Source organism: Lissotriton helveticus, chromosome 7, assembly GCF_964261635.1.
Source record: "Lissotriton helveticus chromosome 7, aLisHel1.1, whole genome shotgun sequence".
In the NCBI taxonomy this organism is placed as follows: Eukaryota; Metazoa; Chordata; class Amphibia; order Caudata; family Salamandridae; genus Lissotriton; species Lissotriton helveticus.
Window position 1 is genome coordinate 1,802,309,044 of NC_136068.1, and position 20,871 is coordinate 1,802,329,914.

Genomic DNA, 20,871 nt, shown 5'->3' on the forward strand with positions numbered 1-20,871 from the left:
GGGTGTGCAAAGCGTCCTGGGACTACGTATGTGGAGTATGTGAATTTTTTTTGCAGAGCCCTGGATGGTTGGGTGAAGGGTAACAAGGTGAATGATTTTCAAAGTCTCTTTGATTTAATTGCATGGGAGCACTTGTCTGATAACTGTTTTCCTGAGTTACGCCAGCACCTGATTGATAGCAAGCTGTCCAACCCGAGGAAGCTTGCTGAGGAGGCGGACCGCTGGCTCAGCACCAGGGTCCACAAGGGTCCAGTGGGAGACTCCGCCAAGGGTGGGCAGGGTCCCCAGCAGAAGAGTGGGGGGGACAGGGGTAAACAGAAAGGGTTCCCTAAAGGCCCCCAAAGTAATCCCCAAGGGAACCAGCAGAAGGGTTCTCAGCCTCCCCCACCCCCAAAGCAGAATGGGGCCCCGACAGGTAGACCTGTTCCAAAGGGGCCCTTCAATTGTTACAAATGTGGTGACCCGGGGCACATAGCCAGTGACCCCAAGTGTCGCCTGTTTGGAAAACCAGCACCCACTGGTGCTCCGCCCCGACAAGTGACCAGTGTTCACTTAGGAGAAGAAGTGATGGTCCCGGGGGGTGGAGATCCTGTTCAGATGACCCTAGTCTCACTAGGAGACAGTGAGATGGTCCCTACAAACTACCTGCCCTCTAACACTAAAAAATATGGGCAGGTGGTTACCATCAATGGTAAGAAAGCTGAGGCTCTTAGAGATACAGGAGCCAGTGTGACTGCAGTGAGGCAGCACCTGGTGTCTCAAGAGCAGGTTGTACCCCATGCCTACTGTAGGGTTGTCAACGCTGACAATTCAGAGAGTCAGTGTCCGATGGCTCAAGTTCCCTTCGAGTGGGGGGGGGTCTCTGGTACTCTGCAGGTCTGTGTGAGGAAAACCATGCCTGTTGACTGTTTGCTAGGGAATGACTTGGAGGACTCCCCTTGGGAAAAGGTGGAGAAAACGACTCACCTGAAGATGGTGGGTCTACCTGACTGGGCGTGCGTGACCACCCGGTCCATGGCAGCCAGTAGGGGTGATCAAGAAGTCCTGGGACCTGAAGGAGAGGCCCAGGAACCGGCCTTAGGGAGAAGGCGCAGGGGGCGCGGGAAACCGGCCCCTGCTGTTCCCACGGTCCAGGAGGAAGCAGACCTTGAGGGGGATGCCCTGGAGCCTACAGGGGAACAGATTGCTGAACTGGGGGACCTGCCTGAGCTGACCCATTGGCAGCAAGAAGGAGGCCCCTCCAGGGAGGAATTCTGCAGGGAGCAGAAAGAATGCCCTTCTCTCGTGGGTATGCGGCAGCAGGCTGCAGACCAGGCCAATGGTGTTCAGGCCAAAACACATTATGTGTACTGGGAGAATGACCTCCTGTATTCAGAGCCTAAGACTGCTGAACCTGGGTCAGCCCGTGTGCTGGTGGTACCCCAGAAGTTCAGAGCCTTTCTACTGGGACTGGCTCATGATGTGCCGTTAGCAGGACATTTGGGGATGGACAAGACCTATGACAGGCTTGTCACCCACTTTTACTGGCCCCAAATGCACAAGAGCTCAGATGCTCATTGTAGGACCTGTCCAACTTGCCAGGCAAGTGGGAAGAGTGGAGGGAAGAACAAGGCTCCACTCCAACCATTCCCTGTGGTCAGTACTCCATTCCAACGAGTGGGTATTGACATTGTTGGGCCTCTGGACCCCAAGACAGCCATGGGCAACAGGTTCATCCTGGTCTTGGTGGATCATGCCACCCGGTACCCTGAAGCCATCCCTCTGAGGACAGTGACGGCCCCCGTGGTGGGGCGTGCACTAATGGGAATTTTCTCCAGAGTGGGGTTCCCTCTAGAGGTGGTGAGCGACAGAGGGACCAACTTCATATCCAAGTATATGAAGTCCCTTTGGCAAGAGTGTGGGGTGACCTACAAGTTCACCACACCTTACCATCCACAAGGAAATGGGTTGGTTGAAAGATTCAACCGAACCCTGAATGGCATGATCATGGGCCTGGAAGGTCCAATGAGGCGTAAGTGGGACGTCCTCTTACCATGCCTGCTCTTTGCATACCGCGAGGTGCCACAGAAGTCTCTAGGGTTCAGCCCCTTTGAGCTGCTGTATGGTCACCCCGTGAGAGGACCACTGAGTTTGGTAAAGGAAGGCTGGGAGCAATCTCCCAGGAAACCTCCCCAGAATGTATATAGCTACATGCTGGCCTTCAGAAACCAAACCAGGCGCTTCAGACAACTTGCTGAGGCAAATCTGGAAGCTAGCCAGGAGGAGATGAAGCGGTGGTACGACCAGAATGCCACTCTGGTAGAGCTTCAGCCTGGACAAGAGGTGTATGTCTTGGCCCCAGTGGAACCCTGTGCACTTCAGGATAAGTGGACAGGCCCATTTGAGGTTGTGGAGCGCAAGAGCTCGGTGACATACTTGGTGGACATGAAGACGCCCAGGAATCCTTTAAGGGTCTTACATGTCAACCGCCTCAAGCCCCACTTGAGAAGGTCCGAAGTGGGCATGCTGTTGGCCACTGATGATGGAATGGAAGAGGAGTCTGAGCCTCTTCCTGACCTCTTAGTGGCCTGTGAGAAAGATGGGTCAGTGGATGGAGTTAACCTCTCACCCACCCTGACCCCTGAGCAACAGGAAGACTGCCGCCAGTTGCTGGGGCAGTTTCCAGACCTGTTCTCCCTGGTTCCTAGTGTCACAGATTGGTGCGTCCATGATGTGGACACAGGAGACAGCTTACCTGTGAAGCATAAGGCTTACAGGGTAACTGACAGGGTCCGGGCCTGCATCAAGGAGGAGGTCTCCAAGATGCTTGCTCTTAGGGTGGTTGAGTCTTCCAGCAGTCCTTGGTCCAGCCCCGTGGTCTTGGTCCCAAAGGCTGCTGCGCCGGGAGCCACACCTGAACTCCGGTTCTGTGTGGACTACAGAGGACTCAATTCAGTCACCAAGACTGACGCGCACCCTATCCCCAGAGCTGACGAGCTCATTGATCGGCTAGGGGCTGCCCGGTTCCTCAGCACGTTTGATTTAACGTCTGGGTACTGGCAGATCGCCTTGACCGATGGGGCAAAGGAGAGGTCCGCATTCTCCACACCAGATGGGCATTTCCAGTTCCGGGTTATGCCATTTGGGATGAAGAATGCCCCTGCCACCTTTCAGAGGTTGGTCAACCAGGTGTTGGTTGGGCTGGATGAGTTCAGTGCCGCCTACCTGGATGACATCGCAGTGTTCAGTGGCACCTGGCCAGAACACCTGCGGCACCTCTGGGAAGTGTTGATGGCCCTGCGCAAGGCAGGCCTCACAATCAAGGCGAGCAAGTGCCAGATTGGGCAGGGTTCCGTGGTGTACTTGGGACACCAAGTGGGGAGTGGCAAGGTGGCACCCTTGCAACCCAAAATTGAGACCATCCTGGCTTGGGAACCCCCCAAGACCCAGACTGCAGTGAGAGCCTTCCTGGGGCTCACTGGGTATTACAGGAGGTTTGTCAAGGGCTATGGCACTATTGTGACCCCCTTGACAGAGCTGACTTCTAAGAAGCAGCCCAGGAATGTGATTTGGACTGACACCTGTCAGAAGGCTTTTGACACCCTGAAGACTGCCATGTGCACGGCGCCCGTGCTCCTGGCTCCTGATTTCTCCAAGGAATTCATAGTGCAAACAGACGCTTCAGAGCATGGTGTAGGGGCTGTTCTCTCACAGATGACTGAGGAGGGCTGGGACCACCCTGTAGCCTTCATCAGTAGGAGGTTACTTCCCCGGGAAAGTAGGTGGAGTGCAATAGAGCGTGAAGCATTTGCTGTGGTCTGGGCACTGAAGAAGCTAAGACCCTACTTGTTTGGGTCTCACTTCCGGGTTCAGACAGACCACAGGCCCCTCAGATGGTTGATGCAAATGAGGGGTGAGAACCCAAAACTGTTGAGGTGGTCCATCTCCCTACAGGGTATGGACTTTACGGTGGAACACCGCCCTGGCACAGATCACGCCAACGCTGACGGTCTGTCCAGGTTTTTCCGCCTTAGTGATGTGGAACTCCCTGGGGAAGGGTAGTTCCCCCCACATTTCAGCTGGAGGGGACACGTGTTAGACCTGGCACCTTGGCGTGAGTTTCCCTTCCACTTTTTGCTGTTGTGCCTCAGATGTTTTTGCTGGTGTCCGCGACTCAGGGCACTGCGCCACGGCCAACCCGTGCCGCAGTGCAAGTGCTCCCTACTGTAAAGTGTACATGTGATTGATATACCTGATTGGTTCATTGGATTTACTGTCAGTCCCCAGTAAAGTGCACCAGGAGTGCCAGGGCTTGTGAATGCCAATACTGCTAGTGGGCCTGCAGCGCTGGTTGCGCCACCCACAGAAGCAGCCTTAAAATGTGTCTAGGGTCTGCCATTGCAGAACCTGCGTGCAGTCTGGTACTGTCATGCTGGCTGGGCAAGTGCACACACTTGCCAGCCCCTTAAACCTTCCCTTAACTTCATATTAGTCACCCCTATGGTAGGCCTGAGGGCAGGGTGCATTGTAAGTATAAGGTAGAACATGCCCAGATGTGTGTGGCCTGTTCTAATAGTGAATTACTGCCAAATTCGTTTTTCACTATTGTAAGGCTACCAGTTCCCTTCTAGGCCAGATGGGCTGCTGGAATTATTACACTCTATAATCCCAGCAGGCTCAGGGAACATGGTAGAAATTAATGTTTAGTATGCCTGAACTCAGAATAATAAAATACTTCTTTTAGTAAAGTTTATTTTAATATCCTGTGTTTGCAAATGCTACTTTTAGAAAGTTAGCATCTGCTTGCCTAACCATTTCAGCCCGCCTCTGCTTGGATGTGGATCTGACTGTCTGGTGTGTGTGAGTGACAGGGCTGGGAGTTGACAGGTAGTGAATAGCCAGATGACACCTTAGTGGGTGGTGGGAGTTTCCCCTGAATGATGCATCAGGCTGTGCTCTGCCACCACAATGCTGGCTCCGCCCTCCTGGGGAGCGACTGATGACTCAGCCTGCACCTGGCCCAGGAAAGACCGAAGCTTGTCAACAGAGTGCTCAGGCTGCCCCTGTCTTCACAATGCCGGCTCCGCCCCCCTGGGGAGCGGCTGATGTGCCTGCCCTCACACTGAATGCAGCAGCAGAAGTACCCACCACAAGTGCTCAGGAGCTGAGAGCAGTTATGCAAAGGCCCCCCTGGCCTGTAAGAACAAAAGAAACTGTGTATAAAAGTAGGAGCCCTGCTCCTTGTAAATTAGAATCCTGTTTCACCACGAAGGACCTCTGCCCGACTAGAAGGAGAAGAGACGCTGGGAGAACTGGCCTGCTGCTTGCCTTGCTGAGAAAGGAGAGGAAAAGACTTGATAAGAAAAGACTTTGCTGCTTTGTGCTTAAACATTCTCCAAGGGCTTGACTGAGCTTGCCCCCTGACCTGAGCCACAGGACCATCTGGCTCAACCTGCCTCTGCTCGTCTGCCGGTAATTAACCGGGATATCTACTACTGCCGGAGCTGTGACCTTGGTGCCCCCAGCCCCTTCCTGAGGCCGTGACCGACTGTGTCTCCTCGTCCCCGCCGAGGAAGAGCTCCGCTCCGTTGAGCTGCTCTCCCCCCGCTGAGGAGATCGCTGTGTTGACCGCCTGGAAGGCTCGCTGCTGTGGTGCCCCCCAGCCCCTCCCTGAGGCCGTGACCGACTGTGTCTCCTCGTCCCCGCCGAGGAAGAGCTCCGCTCCGTTGAGCCGCTCTTCCCCCGCTGAGGGGATCGCTGTGTCGACCGCCTAAGAGGGCCCGCTGCTGTGCCTCACCCTCCCGCCAGAAATCCCCACCGGACGCAAACAGACCCAGGGGACAGACCTCCGAACTGGACGGACGCCTCGGGTGCCAGCCTCGCTCTGCCTGAGCCGCTGGGCACCTCGCCTTTGTCCCCGGAGGAAAAGCCGCCACCGAGACCGTCAACGGGCTCGGGGCCCGCAACGTTTGTTTTTGCCCCTTTTTGTTGTGCCAGCCGCCCTGCCTACGAGTGCCCCCGGCCTCCAAATCAGCTGTGGTGCGAGCCGCCTTTCGCAGCTGACTCGCACCGCTCTCTGTGTGCCTGCTCGCGGCGCCGCTCCGCTCTGTGCGAGCGCTCCAGCCCCTCCCGCTGGAATCCGATCCAGGCGGGCGAGGGAAATCACAGACTGCATCCAGCGCCCCGGCCACAGTGACAGGAGCGGCCCCAGGTCCTTTGGCCCTTGCCTTCCGTGGGCCGCTCTGAGGCCAGCACTAACCCCCGCCTGAGTCCCCCAGACCCGTGGGGGCCGTGCGCATCACCAGTCCCGGCAGGGCCGAACGCGTCCCACGCGGGAAGCGTGAGCTTTGGGCGGTCGGGCCCCGATCTCGGCCCGGAACAGGCCAAGAGTATCCCGGAGCCCCTGGGCAGGCTACAACAAGTTGGAAAGGAGCAGTGTGACCCCCAATATTCCCCAGGACTCAAGAGAACCCTCCTGGAAGGTACACTGCAGGGAAACATCCGTTTTAAAGACTGAAAGTACATTTTGAATTACAACAAAGAAAGCTTGCCTATTTACAACCTGTGGGCACCCCAGAAACGTTATTTGATCTTGTGATAAGTCTGACCTAAGAGATATATATATTTTACATAAAGAAGCGTATTTTTATATACTCACAGCCTGGTGTCCATTTGTGGGGGGATTGGTATATGTTACTGTGTGTGTGTCTACAAATGCTTAACTGACTAACGCCTGGAGAATCGCCTTGGCTGCTCACGCCACGCACCTAGAGGGTGAGCAAGGGTAATTCTGAAGGGTCATCCTTTGCCCTGACTTAGAGGAGAGGGTCCCTGCTTGTCACAAGTACCTACTTGCGCCAACCAGAGACCCCCAATTCTAACATTGGACGCAGCGGTGAGGATTTGCGAATTTGCATTTGTAGTTTACATACAGTGAATTACTGATCACCACATAGGGAGAGCAGATCTATAACGCAGCCACAGGTTTCCAGTTCCTTTTTGCTAATTTTGTTGAGACATCTGCCATTACTGAAGCCATGCCTGGCTCACTTCCTGCCGGAAGAGCGCTCTCTACCTTCTCTGGAGCAGATGACATAGATTGGAGAGAGGGAGCCTTGAGGAGCTTAACCAATGACCAGCTGAAAGATCTCTGCACAAAATGCAGAATTGCCAAAGGTGGATTGAGCAACAAGACCCAACTCGTGACGGCGCTGAGAGCCTGGAGGGAGTCAAGAGATCCACAGACCCCGGTGGATATCATTCCACCAGATGGCGCTGGAGAGCCCCCCAGAGGCCTGTCACCAGAGGAGCTGGCAGACAGAGCCGCAGACAGGGCACATGCAATGGAGATGGCAAGATTAGCTGGGCAAATGGAAATGGAAAAACAAAAACTGGAAATGGACAAGCAAAGATTGGCCATGGAGGCACAGCAACGCCAGCTGGACCATGACCTGAGAATGAAGGAGTTGGATCAAAGAGGTTTGGGAACAGCTCCTTCTGGTGGCAGCACAACGCCGGTGCAGGTAGAGTCCAAGGTGTACATCCCCAAAGATATAGTTAAAGAATTCTTTAGGGGGGATGACATAGGACAGTGGTTTAGGGCATATGAGGTAGCCATGTCCTCCCACCGGGTCCCTGAGAAAGATTGGGGAGCGGGGTTGTGGGGAAGGTTCCTTAGCGAAGGGCGGGACACCCTGCTAGATTTGCCCACTGCAGAACAGATTTCTTATCCCCACATGAAAGAGGCCTTAATGACCAGGTATGGGCTTACCCCTGAATTATATAGACAGAGGTTCAGGGGGTGTGCAAAGCGTCCTGGGACTACGTATGTGGAGTATGTGAATTTTTTTTGCAGAGCCCTGGATGGTTGGGTGAAGGGTAACAAGGTGAATGATTTTCAAAGTCTCTTTGATTTAATTGCATGGGAGCACTTGTCTGATAACTGTTTTCCTGAGTTACGCCAGCACCTGATTGATAGCAAGCTGTCCAACCCGAGGAAGCTTGCTGAGGAGGCGGACCGCTGGCTCAGCACCAGGGTCCACAAGGGTCCAGTGGGAGACTCCGCCAAGGGTGGGCAGGGTCCCCAGCAGAAGAGTGGGGGGGACAGGGGTAAACAGAAAGGGTTCCCTAAAGGCCCCCAAAGTAATCCCCAAGGGAACCAGCAGAAGGGTTCTCAGCCTCCCCCACCCCCAAAGCAGAATGGGGCCCCGACAGGTAGACCTGTTCCAAAGGGGCCCTTCAATTGTTACAAATGTGGTGACCCGGGGCACATAGCCAGTGACCCCAAGTGTCGCCTGTTTGGAAAACCAGCACCCACTGGTGCTCCGCCCCGACAAGTGACCAGTGTTCACTTAGGAGAAGAAGTGATGGTCCCGGGGGGTGGAGATCCTGTTCAGATGACCCTAGTCTCACTAGGAGACAGTGAGATGGTCCCTACAAACTACCTGCCCTCTAACACTAAAAAATATGGGCAGGTGGTTACCATCAATGGTAAGAAAGCTGAGGCTCTTAGAGATACAGGAGCCAGTGTGACTGCAGTGAGGCAGCACCTGGTGTCTCAAGAGCAGGTTGTACCCCATGCCTACTGTAGGGTTGTCAACGCTGACAATTCAGAGAGTCAGTGTCCGATGGCTCAAGTTCCCTTCGAGTGGGGGGGGGTCTCTGGTACTCTGCAGGTCTGTGTGAGGAAAACCATGCCTGTTGACTGTTTGCTAGGGAATGACTTGGAGGACTCCCCTTGGGAAAAGGTGGAGAAAACGACTCACCTGAAGATGGTGGGTCTACCTGACTGGGCGTGCGTGACCACCCGGTCCATGGCAGCCAGTAGGGGTGATCAAGAAGTCCTGGGACCTGAAGGAGAGGCCCAGGAACCGGCCTTAGGGAGAAGGCGCAGGGGGCGCGGGAAACCGGCCCCTGCTGTTCCCACGGTCCAGGAGGAAGCAGACCTTGAGGGGGATGCCCTGGAGCCTACAGGGGAACAGATTGCTGAACTGGGGGACCTGCCTGAGCTGACCCATTGGCAGCAAGAAGGAGGCCCCTCCAGGGAGGAATTCTGCAGGGAGCAGAAAGAATGCCCTTCTCTCGTGGGTATGCGGCAGCAGGCTGCAGACCAGGCCAATGGTGTTCAGGCCAAAACACATTATGTGTACTGGGAGAATGACCTCCTGTATTCAGAGCCTAAGACTGCTGAACCTGGGTCAGCCCGTGTGCTGGTGGTACCCCAGAAGTTCAGAGCCTTTCTACTGGGACTGGCTCATGATGTGCCGTTAGCAGGACATTTGGGGATGGACAAGACCTATGACAGGCTTGTCACCCACTTTTACTGGCCCCAAATGCACAAGAGCTCAGATGCTCATTGTAGGACCTGTCCAACTTGCCAGGCAAGTGGGAAGAGTGGAGGGAAGAACAAGGCTCCACTCCAACCATTCCCTGTGGTCAGTACTCCATTCCAACGAGTGGGTATTGACATTGTTGGGCCTCTGGACCCCAAGACAGCCATGGGCAACAGGTTCATCCTGGTCTTGGTGGATCATGCCACCCGGTACCCTGAAGCCATCCCTCTGAGGACAGTGACGGCCCCCGTGGTGGGGCGTGCACTAATGGGAATTTTCTCCAGAGTGGGGTTCCCTCTAGAGGTGGTGAGCGACAGAGGGACCAACTTCATATCCAAGTATATGAAGTCCCTTTGGCAAGAGTGTGGGGTGACCTACAAGTTCACCACACCTTACCATCCACAAGGAAATGGGTTGGTTGAAAGATTCAACCGAACCCTGAATGGCATGATCATGGGCCTGGAAGGTCCAATGAGGCGTAAGTGGGACGTCCTCTTACCATGCCTGCTCTTTGCATACCGCGAGGTGCCACAGAAGTCTCTAGGGTTCAGCCCCTTTGAGCTGCTGTATGGTCACCCCGTGAGAGGACCACTGAGTTTGGTAAAGGAAGGCTGGGAGCAATCTCCCAGGAAACCTCCCCAGAATGTATATAGCTACATGCTGGCCTTCAGAAACCAAACCAGGCGCTTCAGACAACTTGCTGAGGCAAATCTGGAAGCTAGCCAGGAGGAGATGAAGCGGTGGTACGACCAGAATGCCACTCTGGTAGAGCTTCAGCCTGGACAAGAGGTGTATGTCTTGGCCCCAGTGGAACCCTGTGCACTTCAGGATAAGTGGACAGGCCCATTTGAGGTTGTGGAGCGCAAGAGCTCGGTGACATACTTGGTGGACATGAAGACGCCCAGGAATCCTTTAAGGGTCTTACATGTCAACCGCCTCAAGCCCCACTTGAGAAGGTCCGAAGTGGGCATGCTGTTGGCCACTGATGATGGAATGGAAGAGGAGTCTGAGCCTCTTCCTGACCTCTTAGTGGCCTGTGAGAAAGATGGGTCAGTGGATGGAGTTAACCTCTCACCCACCCTGACCCCTGAGCAACAGGAAGACTGCCGCCAGTTGCTGGGGCAGTTTCCAGACCTGTTCTCCCTGGTTCCTAGTGTCACAGATTGGTGCGTCCATGATGTGGACACAGGAGACAGCTTACCTGTGAAGCATAAGGCTTACAGGGTAACTGACAGGGTCCGGGCCTGCATCAAGGAGGAGGTCTCCAAGATGCTTGCTCTTAGGGTGGTTGAGTCTTCCAGCAGTCCTTGGTCCAGCCCCGTGGTCTTGGTCCCAAAGGCTGCTGCGCCGGGAGCCACACCTGAACTCCGGTTCTGTGTGGACTACAGAGGACTCAATTCAGTCACCAAGACTGACGCGCACCCTATCCCCAGAGCTGACGAGCTCATTGATCGGCTAGGGGCTGCCCGGTTCCTCAGCACGTTTGATTTAACGTCTGGGTACTGGCAGATCGCCTTGACCGATGGGGCAAAGGAGAGGTCCGCATTCTCCACACCAGATGGGCATTTCCAGTTCCGGGTTATGCCATTTGGGATGAAGAATGCCCCTGCCACCTTTCAGAGGTTGGTCAACCAGGTGTTGGTTGGGCTGGATGAGTTCAGTGCCGCCTACCTGGATGACATCGCAGTGTTCAGTGGCACCTGGCCAGAACACCTGCGGCACCTCTGGGAAGTGTTGATGGCCCTGCGCAAGGCAGGCCTCACAATCAAGGCGAGCAAGTGCCAGATTGGGCAGGGTTCCGTGGTGTACTTGGGACACCAAGTGGGGAGTGGCAAGGTGGCACCCTTGCAACCCAAAATTGAGACCATCCTGGCTTGGGAACCCCCCAAGACCCAGACTGCAGTGAGAGCCTTCCTGGGGCTCACTGGGTATTACAGGAGGTTTGTCAAGGGCTATGGCACTATTGTGACCCCCTTGACAGAGCTGACTTCTAAGAAGCAGCCCAGGAATGTGATTTGGACTGACACCTGTCAGAAGGCTTTTGACACCCTGAAGACTGCCATGTGCACGGCGCCCGTGCTCCTGGCTCCTGATTTCTCCAAGGAATTCATAGTGCAAACAGACGCTTCAGAGCATGGTGTAGGGGCTGTTCTCTCACAGATGACTGAGGAGGGCTGGGACCACCCTGTAGCCTTCATCAGTAGGAGGTTACTTCCCCGGGAAAGTAGGTGGAGTGCAATAGAGCGTGAAGCATTTGCTGTGGTCTGGGCACTGAAGAAGCTAAGACCCTACTTGTTTGGGTCTCACTTCCGGGTTCAGACAGACCACAGGCCCCTCAGATGGTTGATGCAAATGAGGGGTGAGAACCCAAAACTGTTGAGGTGGTCCATCTCCCTACAGGGTATGGACTTTACGGTGGAACACCGCCCTGGCACAGATCACGCCAACGCTGACGGTCTGTCCAGGTTTTTCCGCCTTAGTGATGTGGAACTCCCTGGGGAAGGGTAGTTCCCCCCACATTTCAGCTGGAGGGGACACGTGTTAGACCTGGCACCTTGGCGTGAGTTTCCCTTCCACTTTTTGCTGTTGTGCCTCAGATGTTTTTGCTGGTGTCCGCGACTCAGGGCACTGCGCCACGGCCAACCCGTGCCGCAGTGCAAGTGCTCCCTACTGTAAAGTGTACATGTGATTGATATACCTGATTGGTTCATTGGATTTACTGTCAGTCCCCAGTAAAGTGCACCAGGAGTGCCAGGGCTTGTGAATGCCAATACTGCTAGTGGGCCTGCAGCGCTGGTTGCGCCACCCACAGAAGCAGCCTTAAAATGTGTCTAGGGTCTGCCATTGCAGAACCTGCGTGCAGTCTGGTACTGTCATGCTGGCTGGGCAAGTGCACACACTTGCCAGCCCCTTAAACCTTCCCTTAACTTCATATTAGTCACCCCTATGGTAGGCCTGAGGGCAGGGTGCATTGTAAGTATAAGGTAGAACATGCCCAGATGTGTGTGGCCTGTTCTAATAGTGAATTACTGCCAAATTCGTTTTTCACTATTGTAAGGCTACCAGTTCCCTTCTAGGCCAGATGGGCTGCTGGAATTATTACACTCTATAATCCCAGCAGGCTCAGGGAACATGGTAGAAATTAATGTTTAGTATGCCTGAACTCAGAATAATAAAATACTTCTTTTAGTAAAGTTTATTTTAATATCCTGTGTTTGCAAATGCTACTTTTAGAAAGTTAGCATCTGCTTGCCTAACCATTTCAGCCCGCCTCTGCTTGGATGTGGATCTGACTGTCTGGTGTGTGTGAGTGACAGGGCTGGGAGTTGACAGGTAGTGAATAGCCAGATGACACCTTAGTGGGTGGTGGGAGTTTCCCCTGAATGATGCATCAGGCTGTGCTCTGCCACCACAATGCTGGCTCCGCCCTCCTGGGGAGCGACTGATGACTCAGCCTGCACCTGGCCCAGGAAAGACCGAAGCTTGTCAACAGAGTGCTCAGGCTGCCCCTGTCTTCACAATGCCGGCTCCGCCCCCCTGGGGAGCGGCTGATGTGCCTGCCCTCACACTGAATGCAGCAGCAGAAGTACCCACCACAAGTGCTCAGGAGCTGAGAGCAGTTATGCAAAGGCCCCCCTGGCCTGTAAGAACAAAAGAAACTGTGTATAAAAGTAGGAGCCCTGCTCCTTGTAAATTAGAATCCTGTTTCACCACGAAGGACCTCTGCCCGACTAGAAGGAGAAGAGACGCTGGGAGAACTGGCCTGCTGCTTGCCTTGCTGAGAAAGGAGAGGAAAAGACTTGATAAGAAAAGACTTTGCTGCTTTGTGCTTAAACATTCTCCAAGGGCTTGACTGAGCTTGCCCCCTGACCTGAGCCACAGGACCATCTGGCTCAACCTGCCTCTGCTCGTCTGCCGGTAATTAACCGGGATATCTACTACTGCCGGAGCTGTGACCTTGGTGCCCCCAGCCCCTTCCTGAGGCCGTGACCGACTGTGTCTCCTCGTCCCCGCCGAGGAAGAGCTCCGCTCCGTTGAGCTGCTCTCCCCCCGCTGAGGAGATCGCTGTGTTGACCGCCTGGAAGGCTCGCTGCTGTGGTGCCCCCCAGCCCCTCCCTGAGGCCGTGACCGACTGTGTCTCCTCGTCCCCGCCGAGGAAGAGCTCCGCTCCGTTGAGCCGCTCTTCCCCCGCTGAGGGGATCGCTGTGTCGACCGCCTAAGAGGGCCCGCTGCTGTGCCTCACCCTCCCGCCAGAAATCCCCACCGGACGCAAACAGACCCAGGGGACAGACCTCCGAACTGGACGGACGCCTCGGGTGCCAGCCTCGCTCTGCCTGAGCCGCTGGGCACCTCGCCTTTGTCCCCGGAGGAAAAGCCGCCACCGAGACCGTCAACGGGCTCGGGGCCCGCAACGTTTGTTTTTGCCCCTTTTTGTTGTGCCAGCCGCCCTGCCTACGAGTGCCCCCGGCCTCCAAATCAGCTGTGGTGCGAGCCGCCTTTCGCAGCTGACTCGCACCGCTCTCTGTGTGCCTGCTCGCGGCGCCGCTCCGCTCTGTGCGAGCGCTCCAGCCCCTCCCGCTGGAATCCGATCCAGGCGGGCGAGGGAAATCACAGACTGCATCCAGCGCCCCGGCCACAGTGACAGGAGCGGCCCCAGGTCCTTTGGCCCTTGCCTTCCGTGGGCCGCTCTGAGGCCAGCACTAACCCCCGCCTGAGTCCCCCAGACCCGTGGGGGCCGTGCGCATCACCAGTCCCGGCAGGGCCGAACGCGTCCCACGCGGGAAGCGTGAGCTTTGGGCGGTCGGGCCCCGATCTCGGCCCGGAACAGGCCAAGAGTATCCCGGAGCCCCTGGGCAGGCTACAACAAGTTGGAAAGGAGCAGTGTGACCCCCAATATTCCCCAGGACTCAAGAGAACCCTCCTGGAAGGTACACTGCAGGGAAACATCCGTTTTAAAGACTGAAAGTACATTTTGAATTACAACAAAGAAAGCTTGCCTATTTACAACCTGTGGGCACCCCAGAAACGTTATTTGATCTTGTGATAAGTCTGACCTAAGAGATATATATATTTTACATAAAGAAGCGTATTTTTATATACTCACAGCCTGGTGTCCATTTGTGGGGGGATTGGTATATGTTACTGTGTGTGTGTCTACAAATGCTTAACTGACTAACGCCTGGAGAATCGCCTTGGCTGCTCACGCCACGCACCTAGAGGGTGAGCAAGGGTAATTCTGAAGGGTCATCCTTTGCCCTGACTTAGAGGAGAGGGTCCCTGCTTGTCACAAGTACCTACTTGCGCCAACCAGAGACCCCCAATTCTAACAGGGGTTTACCATCTAGTGCAAATAGGTGCTGCATCCAAACCCAGCATCGTGTCTGTTTGTTTGGGGGGAGCGATAAGGAAGAATTCTGGTTTTAGTGTGATAAGTTTTGTATGGTTGTTTTCCAACCAAATCTGTGTTTTTTGGACCATTGATAATAAGGGATTTGATGTCTCCAAGAGTCGACCTTAATGTAGAGCTGTGTGTCGCCGGCGTACATGTGATATTGGATGTTTGAGGAGTTGAGAAACGCAGTGCGTGGTTCCATAAACAAATTGAAGCGTGTAAGGGAGAGGGAAGATCCCTGGGGAACTCCCAAAGAGACTGGAGTGAGGTTAAATAAGGATTGGTTGATCTTGAATCTCTGCGTTCTGTCTTGGAGGAAGGAAGCGGACCAGTTTAACACTGTTCCAGATAAGCCCATTCTGTGTTTTAAGAGTTCTAGTAGGTTGCTGTGTTTGACTGCATCAAAGGCTGAGGATAAGTCAAGTAGGATTAGCAAACAGGCTTTATTTTGGTCCAGTATTTGTAGGGCGTCATCTTTGATGCGGGTCATGGCTCATTCGGTACTATGCCCAGATCAAAAGCCTGATTTGGAATTGATCTAGCAGATTCAAGTGGTCGATATGGTTACTGAGCTGCATGTGGATGCATTTTTCGAGCAATTTCGCCAGGGTCGAAATGTTGGATATGGGGTGATAGTTGTTCATGTCTGACGGGTCAGCTGTAACTTTCTTTAGAGCAGGGTTACCTGACCAGCTTTGAGGATGTCGGGGATAGTTCACTGCAAAAGGGAGGCGTTTATAATCCTGGTCCATAGGGGCACTAGCTGTGGCATGAAGGTCTTTAAGTGGGTAGCTGGGAGAGGGTCTGTGAAATGGTTAGAGGAATTCAAAGCCATAAGCGTATTCAAGATAGCTTCTTCGCTGTAGAGGTTGAAGGTAGCCCAGGAAGCATTGTTCTTGAAGTCGAGCTTTGAAGAACAGTTAGGCAGGGTCACAGGTGTGGTCAGCATGATTGTAGAGTGCGTGTGCGTGTGGGATAGTGGGTGGTTGCATAGGTCTATTTTAAAATTCTCAGTCTGTTTTTCATTCTCTTGAATTTGAGTATCTTTTAAGTATACAAAGCAATGTTGCAATGTATCTTATTCTGTAATTAATTGGCACTTGCACTTTTGTCAGGCCATCCAGGCAGGCAACTATCGAGTGGTGGTGACCCCTCTTTATACATGAATTTCTGCTAATACCCCAAAATCCTACCCATAAATTGTACCTTCGTGCCTAGGAGTCCAGGATGTATGCACTTTAAAATAATCCATGCAAATGTTAGTTTTTACTTTGTGATGCACTTTCTCTTGCTATGTGATGTACTCTTTTCTTGTAATGGGATATATTTTTATCTGCTACACTTTTATGGCCATGTTCGTGGTCGAGATAGATATTTTAAACAAGCCATTTAAGAGGAGGTGCTGTTTAGGGGTTAAGTTAAAGCTGCTGTCTGTTAGAACAACTGCTTTTTGTATGGCTACCTTGTTTATCGAGGTTGTTTTCCCTAACAGATGGAGTCCTCAAAAAGGAATATGTTCGAGGTTGTGGACAGTACAGTGCAAAATGTAACAAGGTTCAAAGTATGACTGCTCCCTACATTGAAATCAGAGGAAACTCTACCTGCTGCACCACCGACAACTGCCACCCTGACCAGCCCACAGGTGTGTATGAGTGTTATCACAACTTGTGTGTGTGTTTATGAGCATACACCCCGAACTTGTTTGGTTCCCTTCTCTACCTCTGTTGTTCTGTGTAAATATTTGTGCTAGAAGTTGATTGACTGGGGTGTGAGCCCTGGTCCAGTAGCAGCCACAATTCTAGTAATGGTAAGTCACAAGCAGACTTCAAATTAATCTGTGCTCACTCGCTGGTAGCTTGGCACAGAGCAGTCAGGTTTAACTTAGAGACAATGTGTAAAGTGTTTGTGCAGTACATCAAACAGCAAAACAGTGACAACACCACACAAAAAGATCCCATAAATGGTTAGAATAGTAGAGCAAAATGTAATAAATAATTAAGACCAAACCAACAAATCCAATCAATATAAACGGCGTTTTGTATTTATAAAGAATAAACTGTAATATAGTGCCTCAAAACATAAAGGTCCAACCACAGCTATCTAGTCAGGCTAGACCGGGTCAAGGTCAAACGTTCAGGCCGATCACTATGGAGCACGGGTCGAATACATTCCCAGGTTAGTCACGCAGAAGTTTTAACTTCTCAAATTTTGTGCCAAGAGTCCTGTTCATGTTGGAGAGGTTCGCTGGGAGCAAGGAGATCATTTCGGACAGTGGTTGGCGTGGAATGAAGGGCAGACCGGGCGTCTTAGAGGGGAAGGCTGGAACTTTGCATTTGTGGACCCGCACAGGCTGTCTGCTGCTTGGCGCAGAGATGGTCTGGCGGCTGATTGTGCTGGATTTTAGTGCGAACGGCATACTTCTAGTGCGAACAGTCCCGTTTAAGGTTGCGAGGAGCCCAAAAGTTTGATTTACGAGTCTGGTGAGCCCCACCAACTGTCCAGTACATGAGGGGTACCACTTGGTGGGGGAGTCAGGCACTTGCTGTAAACGGGTGCAGGAGCGGTTGGGGAGCCTTTTATGATACTGAGGCTCAGATCAGGAGGCCAGCAGAGTAGTCCTGTGACTCTCTTTGGGGTCCTGGGTTCAAGATCAAGTTGCAGGTCCAGGTTTTCCTCCCTAGACAAGTCTGCAGGCAGCAGGTCAGCACAGCAGGGCAGTAGTACCTTTAGAACAGCAGTCTGGTAGAGTTGCAGTCCTTGTAACAGCAAAGCAGTTCTTCCTCCTGGCAGTGTATCCACAGGCCAAGAAGTGTACTGAAGAGCTGCAGTTTGACGTCTTTTTTTGTAATACACAGTTGTGCCTTCTAAATGGGGAGAAGCTTCTGGAGGCATGCCTTTGAAGTGCACAGATGCCCTGCCATCCTGGAGCTGACTCCTGACTAACTAGAAAGAGTATGCAGCCCTTTTTGTGGAGGCAGGATACAGCTCCTTCAAATGTAAGTGGGGCTGTACCCAGCTCCTCCCTCATGTTCTGTCAGTTATGGCCCAGCCAGTCACACAGCTCCCATTGTGCGTTGCTGTCTAGAGGGAATACACAAAGCCTAATTGTCACTCACTCCCAGTCATATGCCCAGAGACATCCTACAGGCACCAAATGGCTACGGTGAGAAAATGCCAACTTTCTAAAAGTGTCATTTTCAGAATTAACATCCAACTTCACCATAAGTAAAAATGTTGAATTGTGATTCCAGAGACACCAAACATGAACTAATTATTTCTTTCCACCAGGAACCTAAATTATTATCAAATGTGATAAGGCATCTCCAGTGTTATCCTATTGGAGAGATGGGCCTTGCAGAACTGAAAAGCAAATGTAAGTTTTTCACTACCAGTACATGAAAATCTGAAAGGGACATGTCCTACTTTTTAAATACATTTTACTCTGCCCTCTGGGCTGTCCAGGGCCTACTCGAGAGGTGACTTAGATAAATTAACAAGTAATGATTGAATGAAAGGTGTCCAAACTATCTGCCATGATTACTAATAGGAGGAGAAATGTAGAACACAACATATATTTAGGCTAAGAAATGCATAGAAATGGAATCAAAAGTAGGAACAAACTATGCAGTAACTTTCAAGAAATATAAAATATCAAGCGTGGGTCTCTGAAACCCGAGGTTTTGTTGTTTTCTTACCAGGCAGTGTAGAAGTTCGGTGGGAAGCGCTGCCAGTGCTGTCCCTTTCACAGTGCAGCAGTCCTGCTGACAAGGGAGGGGCAGCCCAACTAAACGCACTGCAGTACTGCATGGCCCCTGTATCTTTACAGAGCACGTCAACTCTGCGCTGCCGCTGTAAATGTACAGACCACGGTTGTGAACCTTGAGAGGTGCACCGCCCACACTTCTGCCGTCACCCTTGTTCTCAAGTAGTAGTGACACATTGAGATACTGCACTGAAATGTTAAGCCGCCGAGTCACTTTTAATTGAGAGAATGGCAGTTCTGCCGAACATAATATCAACCAAAATAAACATATAACAGCACATGTTTGCGCTTGAGGTGTCTAAGGATCGAACAAACATACATCTCTCGGTTATGCATGCACTTTGTACTTAACAAGCAGGAAACAGTGAGCAAAGATTTCCTCTCTGTTTCTGCCTTTTGTCTGACATTCGTGCATTAACTAGCAGTTGCCAGTTATATGTTTGCACTTCATACAACTCAAACGTAAAAAAACTGGTGTTATGCTCTGCGCTGGGCCATCGGGATGGGCACCCTGGTGCTGTCAAGCATCTCAGCTAAGAAGTGCAGCTCTTGAAGTGCCGTATTGCCTACACAAAGTGCATCAACCTGAGAAGACCTTCGGCCTAACAACTGCATGGCACCCTGGCGCTGCCCAACAACTCCACTGCACCCTGGCGCAGCCCGGTTACTGAGCAGCTGGGTTTCGGATCGCTCTTCGGACCAGCACCAGGTGTACTCAGTTTAGGCATCAGCCACTGAACAGGCTGCATCCTGTTTACGCAGCTCCTTATACGCCTCTAAGCGCTGGGGTTACAATGCTGCAGAGGCGCATAGCAAGGGTCATATTAAACCCGAAACGTGGGTATTTAAAATCAGATATATTAACATATTCAGACGTGAACTCCACAGAATACAGGTGATTTGTTTTGAGAGGGAAATGAAACCAGAAAATCATTTTTGATAAATGCAGAGAAAAAATTACATCTAATTTTTACCGCCAATAGTTTCCTCAGTTACCAGCACTGAATCTAAGGGGGTCGTGAGGCAGCGTGTGCCACTGCTCTTAACACACGATCAGGGAGAGAACCCCTGGCGCAGACGGTCCCGGAGTGAACAGATAGGGGGCATGAGGGGGCGCGCAGAGCTGATGCGGCGAGCACGGGGTATCTGCATGGGCACAATGCCTCTGGCTATTTTGCGCCAGGAGAGCGGTGCGACGGGTGTGTGTTGTGTGGTGGGGAGATAGAGGGTGGGAGCATCATCAGGGTCCGTGGAGGGAAAGCTGCCTGAGGAGGAGGGAGATGCGAGGGTAGGGAAGATTGTGCAAAAAAGGGCTGTGTCCTACTGGGAGGTACGGGTGAGAGGAGCAGCAAAAAATCACCGTTGCGGCCTGGAGAGGGGGGTGGAGGGGGGAGGGAAATATAAGCAGTCCCACTAGGGAACAATCGATCCAGTTCGCCTGCTTCCCATGCCAAAGATGCACTTGCGTGCACAGCAGATGTCTGCGTCAGGCGTCGCGGTTACCTGAGGTGAACCTTGCCTCTCGCATTACAAAATGGATTGGACCCATGGGACCGTGATAAAGGAGGCGGGTGCCAATGTGCTGTTTATTGTGGCGTATTTACAGGAACACTGATTCCGAACACACCTGTGTAAACACCACCAGAGCCCAATTTACATATCTGTGAAAGGCGCTTGCTGCAATCCCAATCTTACTCCATTTACCATCACAGCCGGGTGGCTCTGAGTGTCACGCATTTCAGCCACGCCCATTCCCAAGTGAAAAGTAGTTCTGAACAGGCTAAGTCGCTGATGGCTGATTACCACATGCAGCCTTGTGAGTTCAAACGCGGCACCATGATTACACCCACCTACGGCTATTTATAACACCTAAGTCTTAAAACGATGAAGGGACTACAGAGCGAGGGCTGTGTCCTACTGGGAGGTACGGCTGAGAGGAGCAGCAAAAAATCACCATTGCGGCCCGGGGGGCGAAACCAGGAAGTCTGGCATCCTTGCCCGTGACATGGGCGGGGCCTGTGACGTGGCCGGAAGAGGCTGGTGTGCTCATTCTTGCGGGGCTCCCATGAGGAAGGGAGAGCGCTGTGGTAGCGGTTGTAGTTCTCACAAGTCCTGGATCCCAGGAGGGGGCCCGGGTGAAGTGGAGAGGCGAGTTTTGTTCCTGCAGGGGCATCGCCTGTGAACCCCGCGAAGACAGGACAGACAGGAGTCCGCACAGCAGCCCGGTGAGTAGGTCTGCATGCTTGTCCTGAGCGGTCCCGCCGTTGCGGGCCACTCCATCCATGCATATTTTATTATTTTATGCATATTTTATTGTAATCGCCACTGAGCTGCCACTTCTTGGCCATTTGGTGTGTTAGACGTCGTGAGGAAGGGGGACCGGAGATGGGAACATCACGTGACTG

The 20,871-nt window shown here is 52.8% G+C and overlaps 1 protein-coding gene across 1 annotated transcript in view; it reads left to right on the top strand.

Annotated features, from left to right (window-relative positions):
• LOC144770782 (phospholipase A2 inhibitor gamma subunit B-like) overlaps positions 1–20,871 on the top strand; it is a 76,961-nt gene that overhangs the window by 35,070 nt on the left and 21,020 nt on the right. The window contains exon 3 of the mRNA XM_078655536.1: positions 16,196–16,345. Within this exon, the coding sequence (XP_078511662.1) occupies positions 16,196–16,345 (150 nt within the window). The remainder of the gene's footprint in view (positions 1–16,195; positions 16,346–20,871) is intronic.